This window comes from Aotus nancymaae, unplaced genomic scaffold, assembly GCF_030222135.1.
Source record: "Aotus nancymaae isolate 86718 unplaced genomic scaffold, 86718_ANA_hifiasm-v0.15.2.pri h1tg000003l, whole genome shotgun sequence".
Lineage (NCBI taxonomy): Eukaryota > Metazoa > Chordata > Mammalia > Primates > Aotidae > Aotus > Aotus nancymaae.
Window position 1 is genome coordinate 18,950,127 of NW_026988414.1, and position 15,701 is coordinate 18,965,827.

Consider the following 15,701-nt stretch of genomic DNA (forward strand, 5'->3'; position numbering starts at 1 on the left):
AGGCCCAGCTTTGCAGCCAGACGCACCTGGGCCCTCTACAGGCTCCACCATTTGTTGACTTTGGCACTTAAGTTCCATGCTTCCCCTGCCCCTGGCCCCCGGCCTGTCACATGGGACCCACCGCACTGGCAGAGGGTGGCCATGGTAGGGCTTAAGTCAGCTGACGGGACTGCTCTGGCTGGAGGCTCCTGGTCTTCTGCCCCAGGCTGAAGTCAGAGCGGTCTCTCTCCTCACTTGCCAGAAGGGTCTGGAAACAACAGACACCAGAGCCCACTCTCCAGTCTGCGGAAGCTCCGGACGTGGAAGTCTCCCTGCTGCCACTTTACAACTGGGATTCTCACTTTGCTACCCGCCATGCCTTTCCCATTCCAGAACGTTCACCATTCTGATGGTTCTAAATGCTGTTCAAGGTCCACAACCTTCAAGAGGTTTGTCCAGAGTCCAATTTCCACTTCCCCTCCACGCTTAACAGCTCTGTGCACCCTTCTGCTCCCATTCAGCTCTACAACACACACCTGCTCTCCCACACCAATGCCCCACTTCCCCCTACACCCATGCCCACAAAGCACCACACCCACCACATGCCCCACATACCATGTACCCTCCCCACATGCCCTCCCCATACGCCACACACCTCCCCACACACACACCACACATCCTCCCCACATAAACACCACATGCCCTCCCCACACACATGCCACACACCTCTCCACACACACACGCCACACACCTCTCCACACACACACGCCACACACCTCTCCACACACACACCACACGCCCTCCCCACACACACACCACACACCTCTCCACACACACATGCCACACACCTCCCCACACACACACCACACGCCATCCCCACACACACACCACACACCTCTCCACACACACACCACACGCCCTCCCCACACACACACCAACCTCCCCACACACACGCCACACACCTCCCCACACACACACCACATGCCCTCCCCACACGCCACACACCTCCCCACACACACGCCACACACCTCCCCCCACACACGCCACACACCTCCCCACACACACGCCACATGCCCTCCCCACACACACGCCACACACCTCTCCACACACACACCACACACCTCCCCACACACGCGCCATGCGCCCCATACACACACAACACCCCACCCCACACACACACCACGCGCCCGCCCTCCTCCCCATGGCCCATTTCCTCACCTGCACTCCACCACCACCCATTTAAACTTCTTCAGCTGGCACCGCACCCAGGATGAGACTACCCGTGGGTCAGGGCCTAAAACAGCGCCCCGCTTTTTTTCCCACCTTTTGGAGATAACTAGGAATTCTGTGAAGCCCTCTCCCTGGCATCCATTCTTTTTGGAACTAGTAATACTGCGTGCATTAGCACTGAAAGGAGTCCAATGCAGAAGACAGAAAAAGGCAAAAGCTCCCTCTCAGTTACCCCCACTGTCATTCCAGGGTGTGGATGCTCCCGGTCCCATTTTAAATGTAATTCCTCAGCTTCTCCTTATCTTCTGTGAGAAGATAAGGAGATGCCCCCCACCTTCCACGGGGGGTTAGATTCTAAGGTGTACACCAGGCTGCGGTCTAGCAGGTCCAGCAGAAGGCAGTCAGCCCCTACTAAGTAAGTGCATGTCGCTTCTCCAACCTCACAGTTAACATGAAGAAGGCCAAGTCTCCAAGGTCCAAAGCTCCATCTGCCTGGGAATCACCACCTCAGTGTCTGCTGAGCTTTCTCCAGCCTCAGCCCAATCACAAAGCAAACCTTTGCATTCTAGGACACCACTCTTCCCCAGCTCCAGAGGCCTCCACACCCTTGGCCCTCAGCACACACTCCTCCAGCCCAAGACATCCTAGGACTCCCTTGGACCAATGACCACAGTTCCAACCTTCATCATCTGCCTTTCCATAGCTATATGCAGCCTTTATGCTCTGGTGTAGATCACTAGGGGTGATGCTGGAATCAACACAACAAACATGCACAGGATAGAGAGTCACTTGGCATCAAAGAGGCTGGGCAATCTGTCCAGCTCCTCTGTGCCTCATTTCCTCACCCATGAAATGGGAAGAACAATGCATTCCCTCTGGGCCGCCGATGACCACTGCAGTGATCCTGTGATGCAATTAACATTAAAAACACTACCCAAAGCCAAGGTGTCTCATTTCTCAGGTATGGGTTTCAAATTCCAAAGCTGGCTCCCTTCCAGGTACGTCTTGGCATGGTGGCAGCAGCGGCAGGAACCATGACCAAAGAGGGAAACCCCAGCAGCTCTGATGTCAAACCATTTCCCTGATACGTGGGGTCACTGCTATTATCTTAACAACGTTCCCCACCCTCACCCACTTCTTTGAAAACAAATACACCTTCCACTTACAAACCAAAAAGAGGCAGAGTAACATAATGGTAGGTGGCAAGATTCTAAAGTCAAATTGCAGGGTGCCACCCTAGTCTGCCAGTGATAGCTGCGTGATACTGGGCCTTGGTTTGCTCATCTCTCAAATGGGAATAATGATGGTACCCAAACCTCATGGTTGTGGTGTGGAATCAGTGAGATTTTACACACACATGCACATACACACACGCACAGTTGTCACCTCGCGATCTGGTGGGGTAGGGCGGGGATTGGTTCCAGGGCTTGTGAATGCTCAAGTCCTGTATATAAAATGATGTAGTGTTTGCATATAACTTATGCACAGTCTCCTGTATACTTTAAGTCATCTCTAGATTACTTATAATACCTAATACAATGTAAATACCATGTAAATCGTCATTATAGAGATTGGGCATCCCCAATCTGAAAACCCAAAATGCCTCAAAATCCAAAACCTTTTTTTTAAAGATGGGGTCTGGATGTTGCCCAGGCTGGAGTGTTGTGGCCATTCACAGGTGCAATCATAACACACTGCAGCCTCTAACTCCTGGCCTCAAGGGATCCTCCCACCTCAACCTCCTGAGTAAGAGGAAATGATGACACGCACCACTGTGCCTGGCTCAAGATCTGAAACTTTTTGAGTATCAACATGAGAGAAGTGGGAAATTCTACATCTGACCTCATGTGATGGGTTGTAGTCAAAATTCTGTTTCATGCACAAAATTATTTAAAATATTCTACAAAAGGAACTTTAGGCTATGTGTATAAGGTGTATAAGAAACATAAATAAATCTCATGTCTAGACTTTGGTCCCACTCCCAAACTCTCTCTCATTATGTATATACAAATATCCCAAAATCTGAAACACTTCTAGTTTTAAGCATTTTGGGTAAGAGACAGGAAACCTGTATCGTATTCGTTTTTTTTCCTTTTGTTATTTTCTATTGATGTATTATTATTTTTTATTGTTCTCCTCCCCCCAATACTCTCAATCTGTAATTGTCTAAATCTGCAGATGTGGAACCCATGGATATGGAGGGCCGTGTGTGTGTGTGTGTGTGTGTGTGTGTGTGTGTGTAGAGAGAGAAAGAACACACAAGAGCACTTAGCATGCTGCAAGCACTTATATACTGGCCATTATTACCCATTTTTAATCCCGGCTCGGGGAAGAGAAAGGCAACAACAGGGTAAAAATGCATCTGACCAATATAACAGATGCACTTTTACAGCTGGGATCCTCTATCTAGACCCAGAACAGAAAACTGCCTTTGCAAAAATTATAACTGAGGAATTATGACAGTGAAAGAGATCAGACATAATCCACTCCATCTTGCCTTTTCTTCTTTTTTTTTTTTTGAGATGGAGTTTTGCTCTTGTTGCCCAGGTGGAGGGCTGTGGCGTGATCTCAAGTCATTGTAACCTCTGCCTCCCAGGTTCAAGTGATTCTCCTGCCTTGGCCTCCTGAGTAGCTGGGATTACAGGTGCCCGCCACCACACCCAACTAAGTTTTTGTATTTTTAGTAGAGACAGGGTTTCACCATGTTGGCCAGGCTGGTCTTGAACTCCTGACCTCAGGTGATCCATCCACCTTGGCCTCCCAAACTGTTGGGATTACAGGCGTGAGCTACAATACCCAGCCTCCATCTTGCTTCTAACCATTAATCTGTCCTTGTTCATTCCTGGGGCATAGGGTGAACTAGCCTTGGAAAGGACTTCAGTTTATGATTTGACTCTAAAACAAAACTGATAATAGCCCTTTCCTGAAAAGACCCCTTTCTTGCCTGGGAACCAGTCTGCTTTTGCAGAACAAATTAGCTACTTAGGAATTAAGGTTTAGGGGTCATGCAGTCTCTAGCTAGAAGAGTCTAAACCTCCCCAAATTGTTCCTGGGGATAACATCTCTGTTGTAAAACCCAAGATCAGTGTTGGAGATGTTTTGTAGACCCTGCACTCGATGGATCAGCTGTCACCACCCAAATAGTAATCTGGCTCAACCAGGTCTGTGATCTCACCCAGGAGCAGAAGACACAGCAAAAATCCTCACTTCCACCCGCTATGATTCTATCTCCAACCTGACCAATCAGCACTCCCCACTTCCTGAGCCCCTACGCACCACATTATCTTTAAAAACTCTGATCCCCAAATGCTCAGAGAGAATGATTTGAGTAATGGTAAAACTCCAGTGTCTCGTACAGCTGGTTCTGTGTGAATGACTCTTCCTCCATTACAATTTCCCTGTCTTGATAATTCGGCTCTGTCTAGGCAGCGGGCAAGGTGAACCCACTGGGCAGTTACAAACACTGGAGCCAGAAGGCATCCTAGACAAGCTAGATCAGTGCGGCTCAAACTCTGTGGAGTAAAGGACCACTTTTGGTTAGCCGTTTTCCCCAATTCGACCAAGTTGTAGTCCTGCCGTGCATAACTAGCATGCGGCTCACTCCACATGCGACTCCTCACGTGAGTTTAACACGCCTGTCTCGGGTGTTCAACGCAACACGTTCCACTGGTTCTGTAGCAGCATCAAATTGCTATAGAAGTTTCCTAGTGCTTCCATACGTTCATCATGGATCGTACAGTTTGTGGGCCTATGAACCACATTTTGAAAGCACTGATTGAAGGTATTCTTTCCTTCTCTCTGCAATGCCATTTTATGGAGCCAAGAACTGCCAATGAATGGCAGAGCTGTGAGGCTTTAAAAATAAAACAATAGGCCCAGGAGACAGTGTGAAACTCAATCCCAAGTGAACATCAGGAACTCGCAGAAATAGGACAGAAAAGGGAGTGAAAAGAGGATATCATCATTAACGTAGACCAGGCGGCACTGACCACTTTCAGTCACACAGATCTAGAGATGAGAATGTGCTTAGCACCAGCAGGGAGATGACTGCTTTGCAGCCCTTGCCAGGTGCTTCCCTGACCTTGGGGCGGTCTTCCTTCCGCAGAGCCACAGCTTCCAGTTTGGCTTCGTACTCTGCTTGAACTTGGTCCCTCTTCTTCAATACGCTCTGTGGGAGGCAGAGAGGAGAAGCATGTAACACCGAGTCCACAAAGAGGCTTCCCACCCGCAGGCGATCGCTTCTTTTCCCCTCATCCTCCCAAAATCAAGGCCTACCCCGGGCCAGGCCATGTGTCCCTAGGAAAAGGCCATGGCAGAAACCGTGGAGGAAGCAGGGGAAAGGAGGGCAGAGAGGAGACCCTCTCCTGAGACTGGGGTTTCTAGTAGAGTAACTCCAACCTGATGCTAAAAGGGAAGAAGTTCTAGGGAAAGGCAAGTGGGGGAAACAGCACCCGTCCATTGCCACACTGCTGGGAAGACTCTCCGCTTCGCCATGTGCAGCCAGAACCCAGCTGTGGAGCTTTGCAGGCTACAATACAGGATGTTCTCTGAACTCTTAAAGGAAAAGTCTACGACAAGAGAACTCTAAACTCTTTAATTCACTGAGTGGACCCCTAGAGGACTGATCCATTCACTGATTCATTAACAACGTACTAGTCCTCTACTCTGGTTGAGGTGTAGAAAGAGCAAAGGGATGCACTCCCTTCCTGAGGGGTTCAGTGTAACAGAGGCTCAGACACAGCATGTGTCTGTATGTGCTAAAGGGACTACGCACGTGCAAATCCAGAATTCCTAGAACCATGCAGCAAGCCCACCAGAGGGAAGGGTCAAGGGGCCCAAAGACAGCCAGCCCTGGATGGGATGAGAGTGAGGCAAGCCAGGCACTCAGGGTGCAAAGCGTAAGGAGACACTCCCTCTCTGGCCCATGCGAGTATAAGGTCGGCACCTGAGAGTGAATGCCCCGTAAATCTCTGCCCGGGGCTCCCCTTGCCAGGAGCTCTGCTGCTATGAGCCCACCAAGCAAAACAAAAAAGCTTGCAGCAGACATTCTAGAAAGGTATCTGTTTTATCCAAGAGTTTCTTTTTTCTTCCTTTAGCAGAATCACAAGTGGCAAACCAAGAGCGATGAGAACTTTCTTTTCTGCTAACTCAAAAGAAATAAATTACTATGAAAACTTCTAATCATGCACTTTCCTCACAGGGAACCTTCCAGCAGAGTGTGGAGTCAAGGCAGGAAGAAGTCACTCCTTGGCTAAGTAACGGTATCCCGTGTCCCTGACTGCTAAAAGATGACAGGCAACTGAATAGTTGAGAGGGCTGTGGGGTCAGCTTTCTAATGGAATATGTCAATACCAGGAACCTCAAGTCTTCCTCTGAAGAGTTGGCTTTATCACTTAAGAGTTGAGAAGTGTTTTATCGTGAAATGAAAATGAGGTAAAAATTGCAAGAATTTTTCATCAATTGCCAGTCAGCTGTCTCTTAAGTGCTCTGACATTCCCTCCCCACACTCATTCATCTTGGAGTATGAACATTTACAGTGCTGTTCAATGGAACTTTCTTTTACAATGGAAATGTTTTGTAATCTGCACTAATACAGGAGCCACTACCTCCACATGCCTATTGAGCACTTGAAACAAAGCTTGTAGGACTGAGGAACTGGGTTTATATTTTTATTTAATGTTACTAATTTGAATTTAAACTTAAATAGCCACATATGGCTAGTGACTACTATATTGGATGACATGAATCTATAAAGTAAAACAAAACAAAAAAAACAGGAGTCCTTTGTGGACCTCAGAGAGCCCAGAAAATAATATAAATCTATTGGTCTGGTACCAGCAGTAGTAAAAATCCTATTCTCCATGGACGTGCAAATGTGGTTCCCTAAGGAGCGATGACACAGCCGAGTGGGGCCGTCTGGGACCTTCTCACTGGTGTGCACTTCCCTTCACAGGACGCCGGGCATCTTACTGGAAAAAACACACACATCCAAACTAGCACTTCTAGGAAGGAGCATGAGTTGTCCCAGTGACACACACTCTGTCAGTGTGGCAAGAAGCTCCTCACTAAAGCTATTATAAAACAATGCCCTGGAACAATGTCAGAACCGCACAGAAGCTCCTGAACAGCACTGTAAATATTCCCACTCGAAGATGAATGAGTGTGGGGAGGGAATGTCAGAGCACTTAGGAGGCAGCTGAGTCTGAGCAGTAATTGACAAAAAAAAAATAGCAATTTTTACTTCATTTTTCTGGCACTGCTGGGGTTGCAAGCCCCTCTGAGACTGTGAGGGGTGGGGAGGAGATGCATCAACCCACTCAGCTACGACAGTCCAAAAGCATCTCCTCTCCCCATGCCCAAAACAGGCAAGGGAGCCTGCAGATCCAGTCATATCCCTCCCTCCAGTTAACCTGGGCCTGCCCTGGCCCACAGGAGAGGCAGGGTCTCTGTCTCCTTAGCATTATCCGGCGAGGCCAGAATGCTGCCCTCTTGCGCAGGCTGACTGGAGGATCTGCCCTAACGGCCCTGCATCACTGGACAGCACAACAGGCTCACAGCAACTGCAGAGGAGAAAGCGCACCAACCCTGTTCTATAAATGAGAAGACTAAGGTGTGGTGGGGGGCCCTGCTCAAGGCCACATCTGGCTCATGGCACAGCAGTGACTCATGCAGGCTGTTCCTGCTGCCTTCCAGCGTATGGCTCCACAGCAGGCTCACAATCCAGCCATGCTAAAGGCTGGGCGACGTGTTCTGAATCCAGACAGACTGCTGACAACCACCACTCTCGCTGGGACACCTGTGCACGCTGTTGGTGATGTTCTCAGAGGACAGACCCCCAGCCTAGTCTCTGTTGATAAAACTGGTCAAACCAGCCTGTGGCTGTGAGATGGGGCCCAAGCCTGCAGTGGGGTAAAGAGGCCAACAGACCAAGCCAGCGTCTGCAGAGAGGTCCCTCCATCGTGGACTGACAAGCAGAAGAGAGTCATCATCCGAGCTTCTCACAGAACTTTATAGGGAGCTGCGTGTCATGGATATGACACATCGGAAAGGCGAAGGGCACAGTGAGACTTTGCTGCTCACACCTTGCTCCACCTGCCCTCCTCCACAGGCCCATCCTCCCCTGCTTCTGCCCTGCCTTCATATGTCTTCATTCATCTAGCCAGGGATGGGGACACAGCAGAGAACAAATCACAAAACCACGAGGAGCTTACATTCCAGAGGGGAGGCAGACAAGCAGCAAGTAAACTATATGGTAGGTAGCTCTGGGCATTGAGGAGGAAAAATAAGCCAGGAATGGAAGATACACACCAAGGGTCTGGGGAGGGCAAAACTGTACAGAGGGCTCCCAAGGAGGGCCTCACACTCAGAAGGTGACTTTTAACTACAGACATGGAATAAGTTCCTCTCCGACACTTACTTGTTTAAATACAGAACATTTTGTCATGATTTCAAGTGGTCCTAATAATCTGGAACTTTCTCTCTTTTCCAGTGAAGACAAGACAAAAAACTCTTTAACAAATAAATTACAAGGAAAAATAAATGAACAAAGAAAGATTTTTTTTTTTTAATATTTAAGAAACATGCCAATTAATGTATAGACCCTATCTGGATCCCAATTTGGAAAAAGAAACAGTGTCTGAGACAAACTGGGGAAATTTGAACACTAACTGGCTATTTAAACATAATTAGGTAGTCCTTTTTTTTTTTTTTTTTTAAGAATGCTTGTGTTTTAGAGATATGAACTAAATGTTTCTGTATGAAATGATATGATGTCCAGGATTTGTGTTAAACCACGGGGTGGGAGTTGGGAGCAGGGTGAGAGAGAGACGGAACAAGATGAGTCATGAGTGGGCAACTGCTGATGCTAGCTGGGATACGTGTGGGACGGCTGGGACAAGTGCGAGGCGGCTGGGACACGTGTGTGGCGGCTGGGATACGTGCGGGGCGGCTGGGACATGTGCGGGGCGGCTGGGACACGTGTGTGGCGGCATGGATACGTGCGGGGCGGCTGGGACATGTGCGGGGCGGCTGGGACACGTGCAGGGTGGCTGGGATACGTGCGGGGCAGCTGGGATACATGTGGCGTGGTTGGGATACATGTGGGGATGGCTGGGACATGTGCGGGGTGGCTAGGATACGTGTGGGACGGCTGGGATACACGCAGCAGAGCTGGGATACATGCAGGACAGCTGGGATACGTGTGGGGCGGCTGGGATACGTGTGGGGCGGCTGGGATACATGTGGGTTTACTGCTTTCATTCTATTTTGTGATGTGTTTGAATTTTTCTGTAATAAAAAGGCTAAACAATAGAAACATAATATCTGTCATCCAAATGTTTGAAAATTAATAAGTCATTAAGAGATTTATAGTTATGTCATCCATGAAATATTAATCAAACAGCCTTTATCTACAATGACAAAATGTCTGGAAGAGTTAGATGACAGATGCATTCTGTGGTTTGGCTTTCAACATGTGCACTGGATTTTTCCCAAGAAAGACCACAGCGGTCAGTATCTACAGGAAGACGCAACACCCCTTCCCCATCCCCAGACTCATGCACACGTCTTTCCCTGCCCAGGCTGTGGGCTCACAAACTATGCGAGGGGGAAAGGCAGAAAAAGAGCCCCAGCACCAAAGTTCAGCAGCTACCCAAAAGCTTCTTCAAGCCCCAAAAGTTTTTCAGCTTCAAAGCCTTGTGGAAGAGGGACGCTAGGATGCAGGGCTGAAAGATGATACCAAAGCAACAGGAACAGCTCAGCCCCTGGTACAGAACTGCAGGATGGGATGGTTCATATTCCTGTATGACAGGGCTGACGACCCAAGATCCAAGTGGAATTCACATAGAGTAATGGGTGTTCAGTAATAAAGAGCAAATGAGAATAAAAATAAGATAACCACAGAGCCCTGTGGCTTAGGGCAGCCCTCTAGAAGGGCACTTTCCTGCAGGCAGGAAAATGAGTCTGACTTGGTCCTGGTGGTATCACTAGCTTTGGTTAAATGACTGAGTTCAGGTTACACCTTTCAACATGCTCCTTTTACACATTCATTCTATGGAAACCAGGACCACCCGTGAGTTAGATGTTCTAGGGCAATGTTCGTAATACTGAAACCACACATTACCCTTCATTTTAAAAGATACTTTTTTTTTTTTTTTTTTTTTGAGACAGAGTCTTGCTCTGCCACCAGGCGCCAGGCTAGAGTGCAGTGGTGGGATCTCGGCTCACTGCAACCTCCGCCTCCCGGTTTCAAGCCAATTCTCCTGCCTCAGCCTCCTGAGTAGCTGGGACTACAGGTGCGCGCCACCACGCCCAGCTAATTTTTGAATTTTTAGTAAAGACGGGGTTTCACCATGTTGGCCAGGATGGTCTTGATCTCTTGACCTCGTGATTCGCCCACCTCAGCTTACACAAAATTTGGAAAATTTAAAGGAGGGAGAAAAGTCATACACAATCTCATCATGCAGACACAACCAGTGATCCATTATTTCTTCCCTTCTGGTCTTTTTCCTTGAATGACTTCTTTGATGCTTCCCATTTCTCTGTTTTCTCTGCCTGCACACTTGTTATTCAGATGGTCTGATCCTCTAACTTGCATATTTTTTCTCCAATTCTCCTTTTGTATCTTTTCACATGTGACTTCCTTAACTTTTTCTTCTAACTCTTTATTTTAAATTTTTTTATTCCTATCATGGTTTTAATTTCCAAAAGCTCTTTGTTCTCTGAATCTTTAAAAACTGTTTTATGGCTGTGACACCTTCTCTTTTGGAAAATATTAACAATTTTTTTTCTAGAAACTTTATTCTCCATCAGTGTTCTATTCAATAGGCTTTTTCTTCTTTGTTTTTACTTCTGATGCTTGTGAATATTCAAATATTCCCTTAAATATCTGGTGACCCCTGTCTGTCGACTCATCCAAGAGGAAAACTCCACAGAAATGGACTGGGAAGCTGTCTGCACAGAGGGCTTGTTGACATTCTCCATAGGAGACTGAGTTCTTTCATTGAGGGACCACCCTGGCTCTTCACCATCAGCCAATATCAGTATCTGTGGGTCACTTCTCTTAGCCCATCCAGATTTTCTAGAAAAGGCTCTTCCCGTCCTTGCATGGAGGATGCAAGCAGGAGAAGAGTCCCAACATCAGTAATCTTTCACTGAACACCCTCAAGTGTGCTTAGAGTCTCCTGGTCCAGAGATGCAACTTTGCCCCCTCCAGAGAATCGACCCCCAGTTCTGCCAGAGTGGAGAAGAATCAGTGGCCCCTGTGTGAGCAAGGAGGAAAGGATTGAAGCTAGGATTCTTAAACAGACTCTGGATTTATTCTTCTCTTCAGCTCTACTTCTCCCTCAGTCCCAGAGGGGCGTGGTGCTGCCAACTCTTGACCTTTTGGAGGGGTCCACGGCATAAACCAGGTGGCTTCTCAGTTTTTCCCCCCACAGTTGGTTTTCAAATCAGCTTAAGTCATTTAAAGCACTTAATCTCAATCCGTTCCCAAAATTGTACTGCTATTGCCTCCTTGCCTGTTGCTCTTGTCTGTGGGATTATAACTTTTTTAAAAAAAATCCTTGCAGCATCATTTTGGTGAAGTTTAAATGTGTATTCAGCCTGCCATTACTGGGAATCTCAGCGTTCTTTTTTTAACATTTTTCTTATTTTTTAAAGCCTTTGAGATCATGTACATTTCACATCCTGCTTCTTTGCATTTTTATTTTAGCTGCAAGAAATCAGCCCCTCTGTATAATCTCTTTTGTTCAGGAAAGGGGTTTTTTCCCCTGACAACTCCATCTTCCAGAAAATCTTCATTTCAGTTTCTGAAAGGCACTGGAAATGGCCAACCTAAAGCACCAACTGGTCCCCGGAGCTTGACTCATTAGCACCACCTTGTGGTCATGTAGGGAAGAGGCGGGCAGGCTGAAGAAACCTCCTGACAATTAAATGTTAGGCTTTTAAAAAGGACTACCCTGAAATGTTGTCGAAGTTATCTTCAACAAACTTTGTCTTTAAACCAAAACTTCTGCATCCACATCTCACACCTGTAATCATGATCACCAACGATGTCCATATTATTAAGTCCAACAGACATATTTTGCCCCTTCTTAAAATATTTCTCTTGGCTTCACGGAGGCAATCCTCTACTGTATCCCTCCTGCCACCCCAACCCTGCGCCTTCGTGGGCTCCTTTGCTACTTGTTCTTTCCTCTTAAGGTGACAGACCAACAAATATGACCATGCCACGGGCGCAGGCCTTGATACTCTATGCACCTCAATTGCATCTCCCCAGACGATCTCCATCAGTCTCAGAGATTTAAACACCATTCGTACACTAATGACTCCCAAATTTCTATTCCCACTCTGGACTAACTCATAACCAACTGCCATGACATCTCCACTTTAATGACTAAGAGGCATTCTGAACTCCACAGGCCCAAACCAGCGGACTTCCATCTGCCCGACCTGTTCCTCCCTGGACCCTCCCCATTCCAGTAAACAGTACTGCTATCCCACCAGCTGCTAAAGCCAAAAACCCCAATTCCTTTCTTATTTTGCATCACTACAGCAGCAAGTGCCATTGGCCCTTCATCCAATATATACCCCAAATCTATCCACGTCTCTACCACTGTTGTCCAGGCTCTACCACCTAGTTTTCTGCCCTTGGCTCCCTGTGACAGCCTTCTCAATGGCCTTCTCAACCATCACTCTCATCCTCTACTATCTATTCTCCATACTGCAGCACTAGTTGTCTTCTTGAAGTAAAAATCACGTGCTGTCATCTCCCTGCATAAAGCCAAATGGCTTCCCTTCTAGTTCTTACAATAAAGTCCAGACTCTCACCAGCCTTTAAGATGGTCTTTAAGATGCTACTGCAGGACCAGGCTCCTACCTCTCTTTGACCTCACTGCTTACCACTTACTTCCTTGCTCACCAGGCTCCATTCACACCAGCCTTTCCAATCTGCAAAGACTCAGCTCATTTCAGCTTTTGGATCTTTGCACTGGCTGCTCCCCTCGGCCTAAAATGCTCCATCTTCTGGCCCTCGCGCAGCTTACTCCCACACGTCATCCAAGTCTCCAGCCACAGCCGCCTTCTCCATGTGGCTTTCCCTCACAACCCACTCTTACTTCAGACCCTCATCCCACCCCAGTCATTCACCAAACCCCCTGAGATAAGCATGTGCATTGACATAAACCTCTTAAAAATAAAATGTACAATGTGCAATTGTTGTATATTTGCAAGTGTTCCAAATTCACCAAATGATTATATACTTGCTGACCATCTTCTATGGATAAGGCAGCATGGGAAATAAGATGGTCCTGCCCAAACCTTCTTGAATAAGCTTCTTCAACACTCGATCAAGTCATGACAATGCCAACACTCAAACAGCACTGCCAGAAGAGTGGTGAGGACTTTAAGAGGGTCTCTTTGAGCCCATCGCTACCCTAATTTCATTTTACACACACAATTTGTAGGATGTGAAATCCTATATAAGGGCTCACCTGTGGATGTCTGCAAGGTATTTAACTTGAGTCTGGGCTTAAGGGTAACTAACCTTTGGTACCCTTCTTCTGCCTACACACATATCCTTGGGCCACATGCCTTCAACCATCTTTCTAGTAAAGGCTGTTCTCACTGCTCACTGCTTAAACTCACATTGTTCCATTTGTTCCGAGTGCCTTGATAATGGCCCTATTTTTCTAAGCTCTCTATCTCCAAAGGGAACAGAATGTACCCAGCCACAATTGTCCTGAAAGAAACACAACTGGAGGCCAGGCTTGAAAACCCTGAAGTCACCAAGTCTGCCTCTTGGCAAATAGTAAACCCACAGCTACAAGCTGATTGGTCACTAGGGAATGTAGTCCTGCGGCCATGCAACAGAGAAAAGATTGACCCACAGGGGTCTGTTTCTTCATATCAACAATGAGCAAATGAGACAGATGATCCTAAAGACCCTTTCAAACTCAGAGAGAAACCCCAACCACAGCCCCATCAGGACAGGACTTCGATGAGTTCTGGCATTTTCCCATCCAGAGATGGACCAGCCCTCTACCATTTCAAATTCCTAAGGTACAGGCCACTGCCTCCAAATGATGAGGACAAACACTCACCATTTGGTTCACTCAAGGGCACGATGAAGGTAGACTGGCAGAACCTCACCACACAAGTAACTCCTCACCAAAACAAACCCAGGACTTTCTCAGCTCTGAGGACCATTCAGCAGCTGATGAAGAATGGGCCACAGGCTGGACACGGTGGCTCACACCTGTAATCCCAGCACTTTGGAAGGCCAAGGTGGGCAGATCACTTGAGGTCAGGAGTTCAAGACCAGCCTGGCCAACATGCAGAAACCCCGTCTCTACTAAAAATACAAAAATTGGGCAGGCATGGTGATGGGCACCTGTAATCCCAGCTATTCGGTGGGCTGACGCAGGAGAATCGCTTGAACCCAGGAGGCAGAGGTTGCAATGAGCCAAGATCGTGCTGCTGCACTCCAGCCTTGGTGACAGAGCGAGACTCCATCTCAAAAAAAGAAAAAAAAAAAAAACAGGCCACAGCCAGGCCTGTGGCAAGTCCTCTGCTCCATGCTTAGTTTCCATGCTGCACAGCAAAGTCTGCCCTGCTTATGTTTCAAAAATCAGAAAGCCATTTTGGAAATGGAACTATGTGACTCTCCTGGGGGAAGAAAATATACCTAAAAATTCTTAAAGAACAGCAATGCGAGAAGGTGGGGAAGCCACTTAAGACACCTATCATTGTCCTGGTGTCTTTAGTCCCGGCCACACAGACCCAAAAAATCCTAGACACAGTCTTTGCTTTGCCATCCACTCTGCAGAGATGTTCTCCTGGCAGAAAGAGGAGGAGCAGGTGCCTCTGTTTCTTATTAATTGGACTCAGCTCAGCTACTATCGGGGATGGAGCTTGGGTTTCGGAGACTGCCAGTTCACACTTCCTCTTTTCCATGCCCTTCCCCAGGCAAGACTGTGTACAATCAATCCCATTCTCTCAGGCTGATTGACCTGATTTTTCAGGCTCAGTAAACAAACTCAATACATATTCCCCACACATGGTGTGAAGAAAGAGCAAACAAATGTTTCTTTGATGTATAACTTAAATTACTCATACAAACTTATGTCTCACAGTGTAATAATGTTTTAATAAAGATACCAGATAAAGCCTTGCCATATGACATTTTAAAATCGTGCTTCGAATACAAATATATACTAAGTACTAACATACTTGCCACATGCAGGAACAGAGTAATTTGTACTATAGTATCTCAGTGCTGTGTGCTGTGTATCCATTGGATTTTTGGTCTGGAAGGTTAGAGAGTATTTGATGAAGGGAGTGTATACATAAGAGACCAATCCAGGGACACTCCAGGGATTGTAAAAATTTATTTTTGTTTATAAGAACCGACACCGGCCGGGCACGGTGGCTCACGCCTGTAATCCTAACACTTTGGGAGGCTGAGACAGGTGGATCATGAGGTCAGGAGATCG

General features: G+C 47.3%; 1 protein-coding gene across 1 annotated transcript in view; it reads right to left on the reverse strand.

Moving 5' to 3' along the window:
• Positions 1-15,701, reverse strand: part of SNX30 (sorting nexin family member 30) — a 121,839-nt gene that overhangs the window by 18,640 nt on the left and 87,498 nt on the right. The window contains exon 7 of the mRNA XM_064378895.1: positions 5,291-5,377. Within this exon, the coding sequence (XP_064234965.1) occupies positions 5,291-5,377 (87 nt within the window). The remainder of the gene's footprint in view (positions 1-5,290; positions 5,378-15,701) is intronic.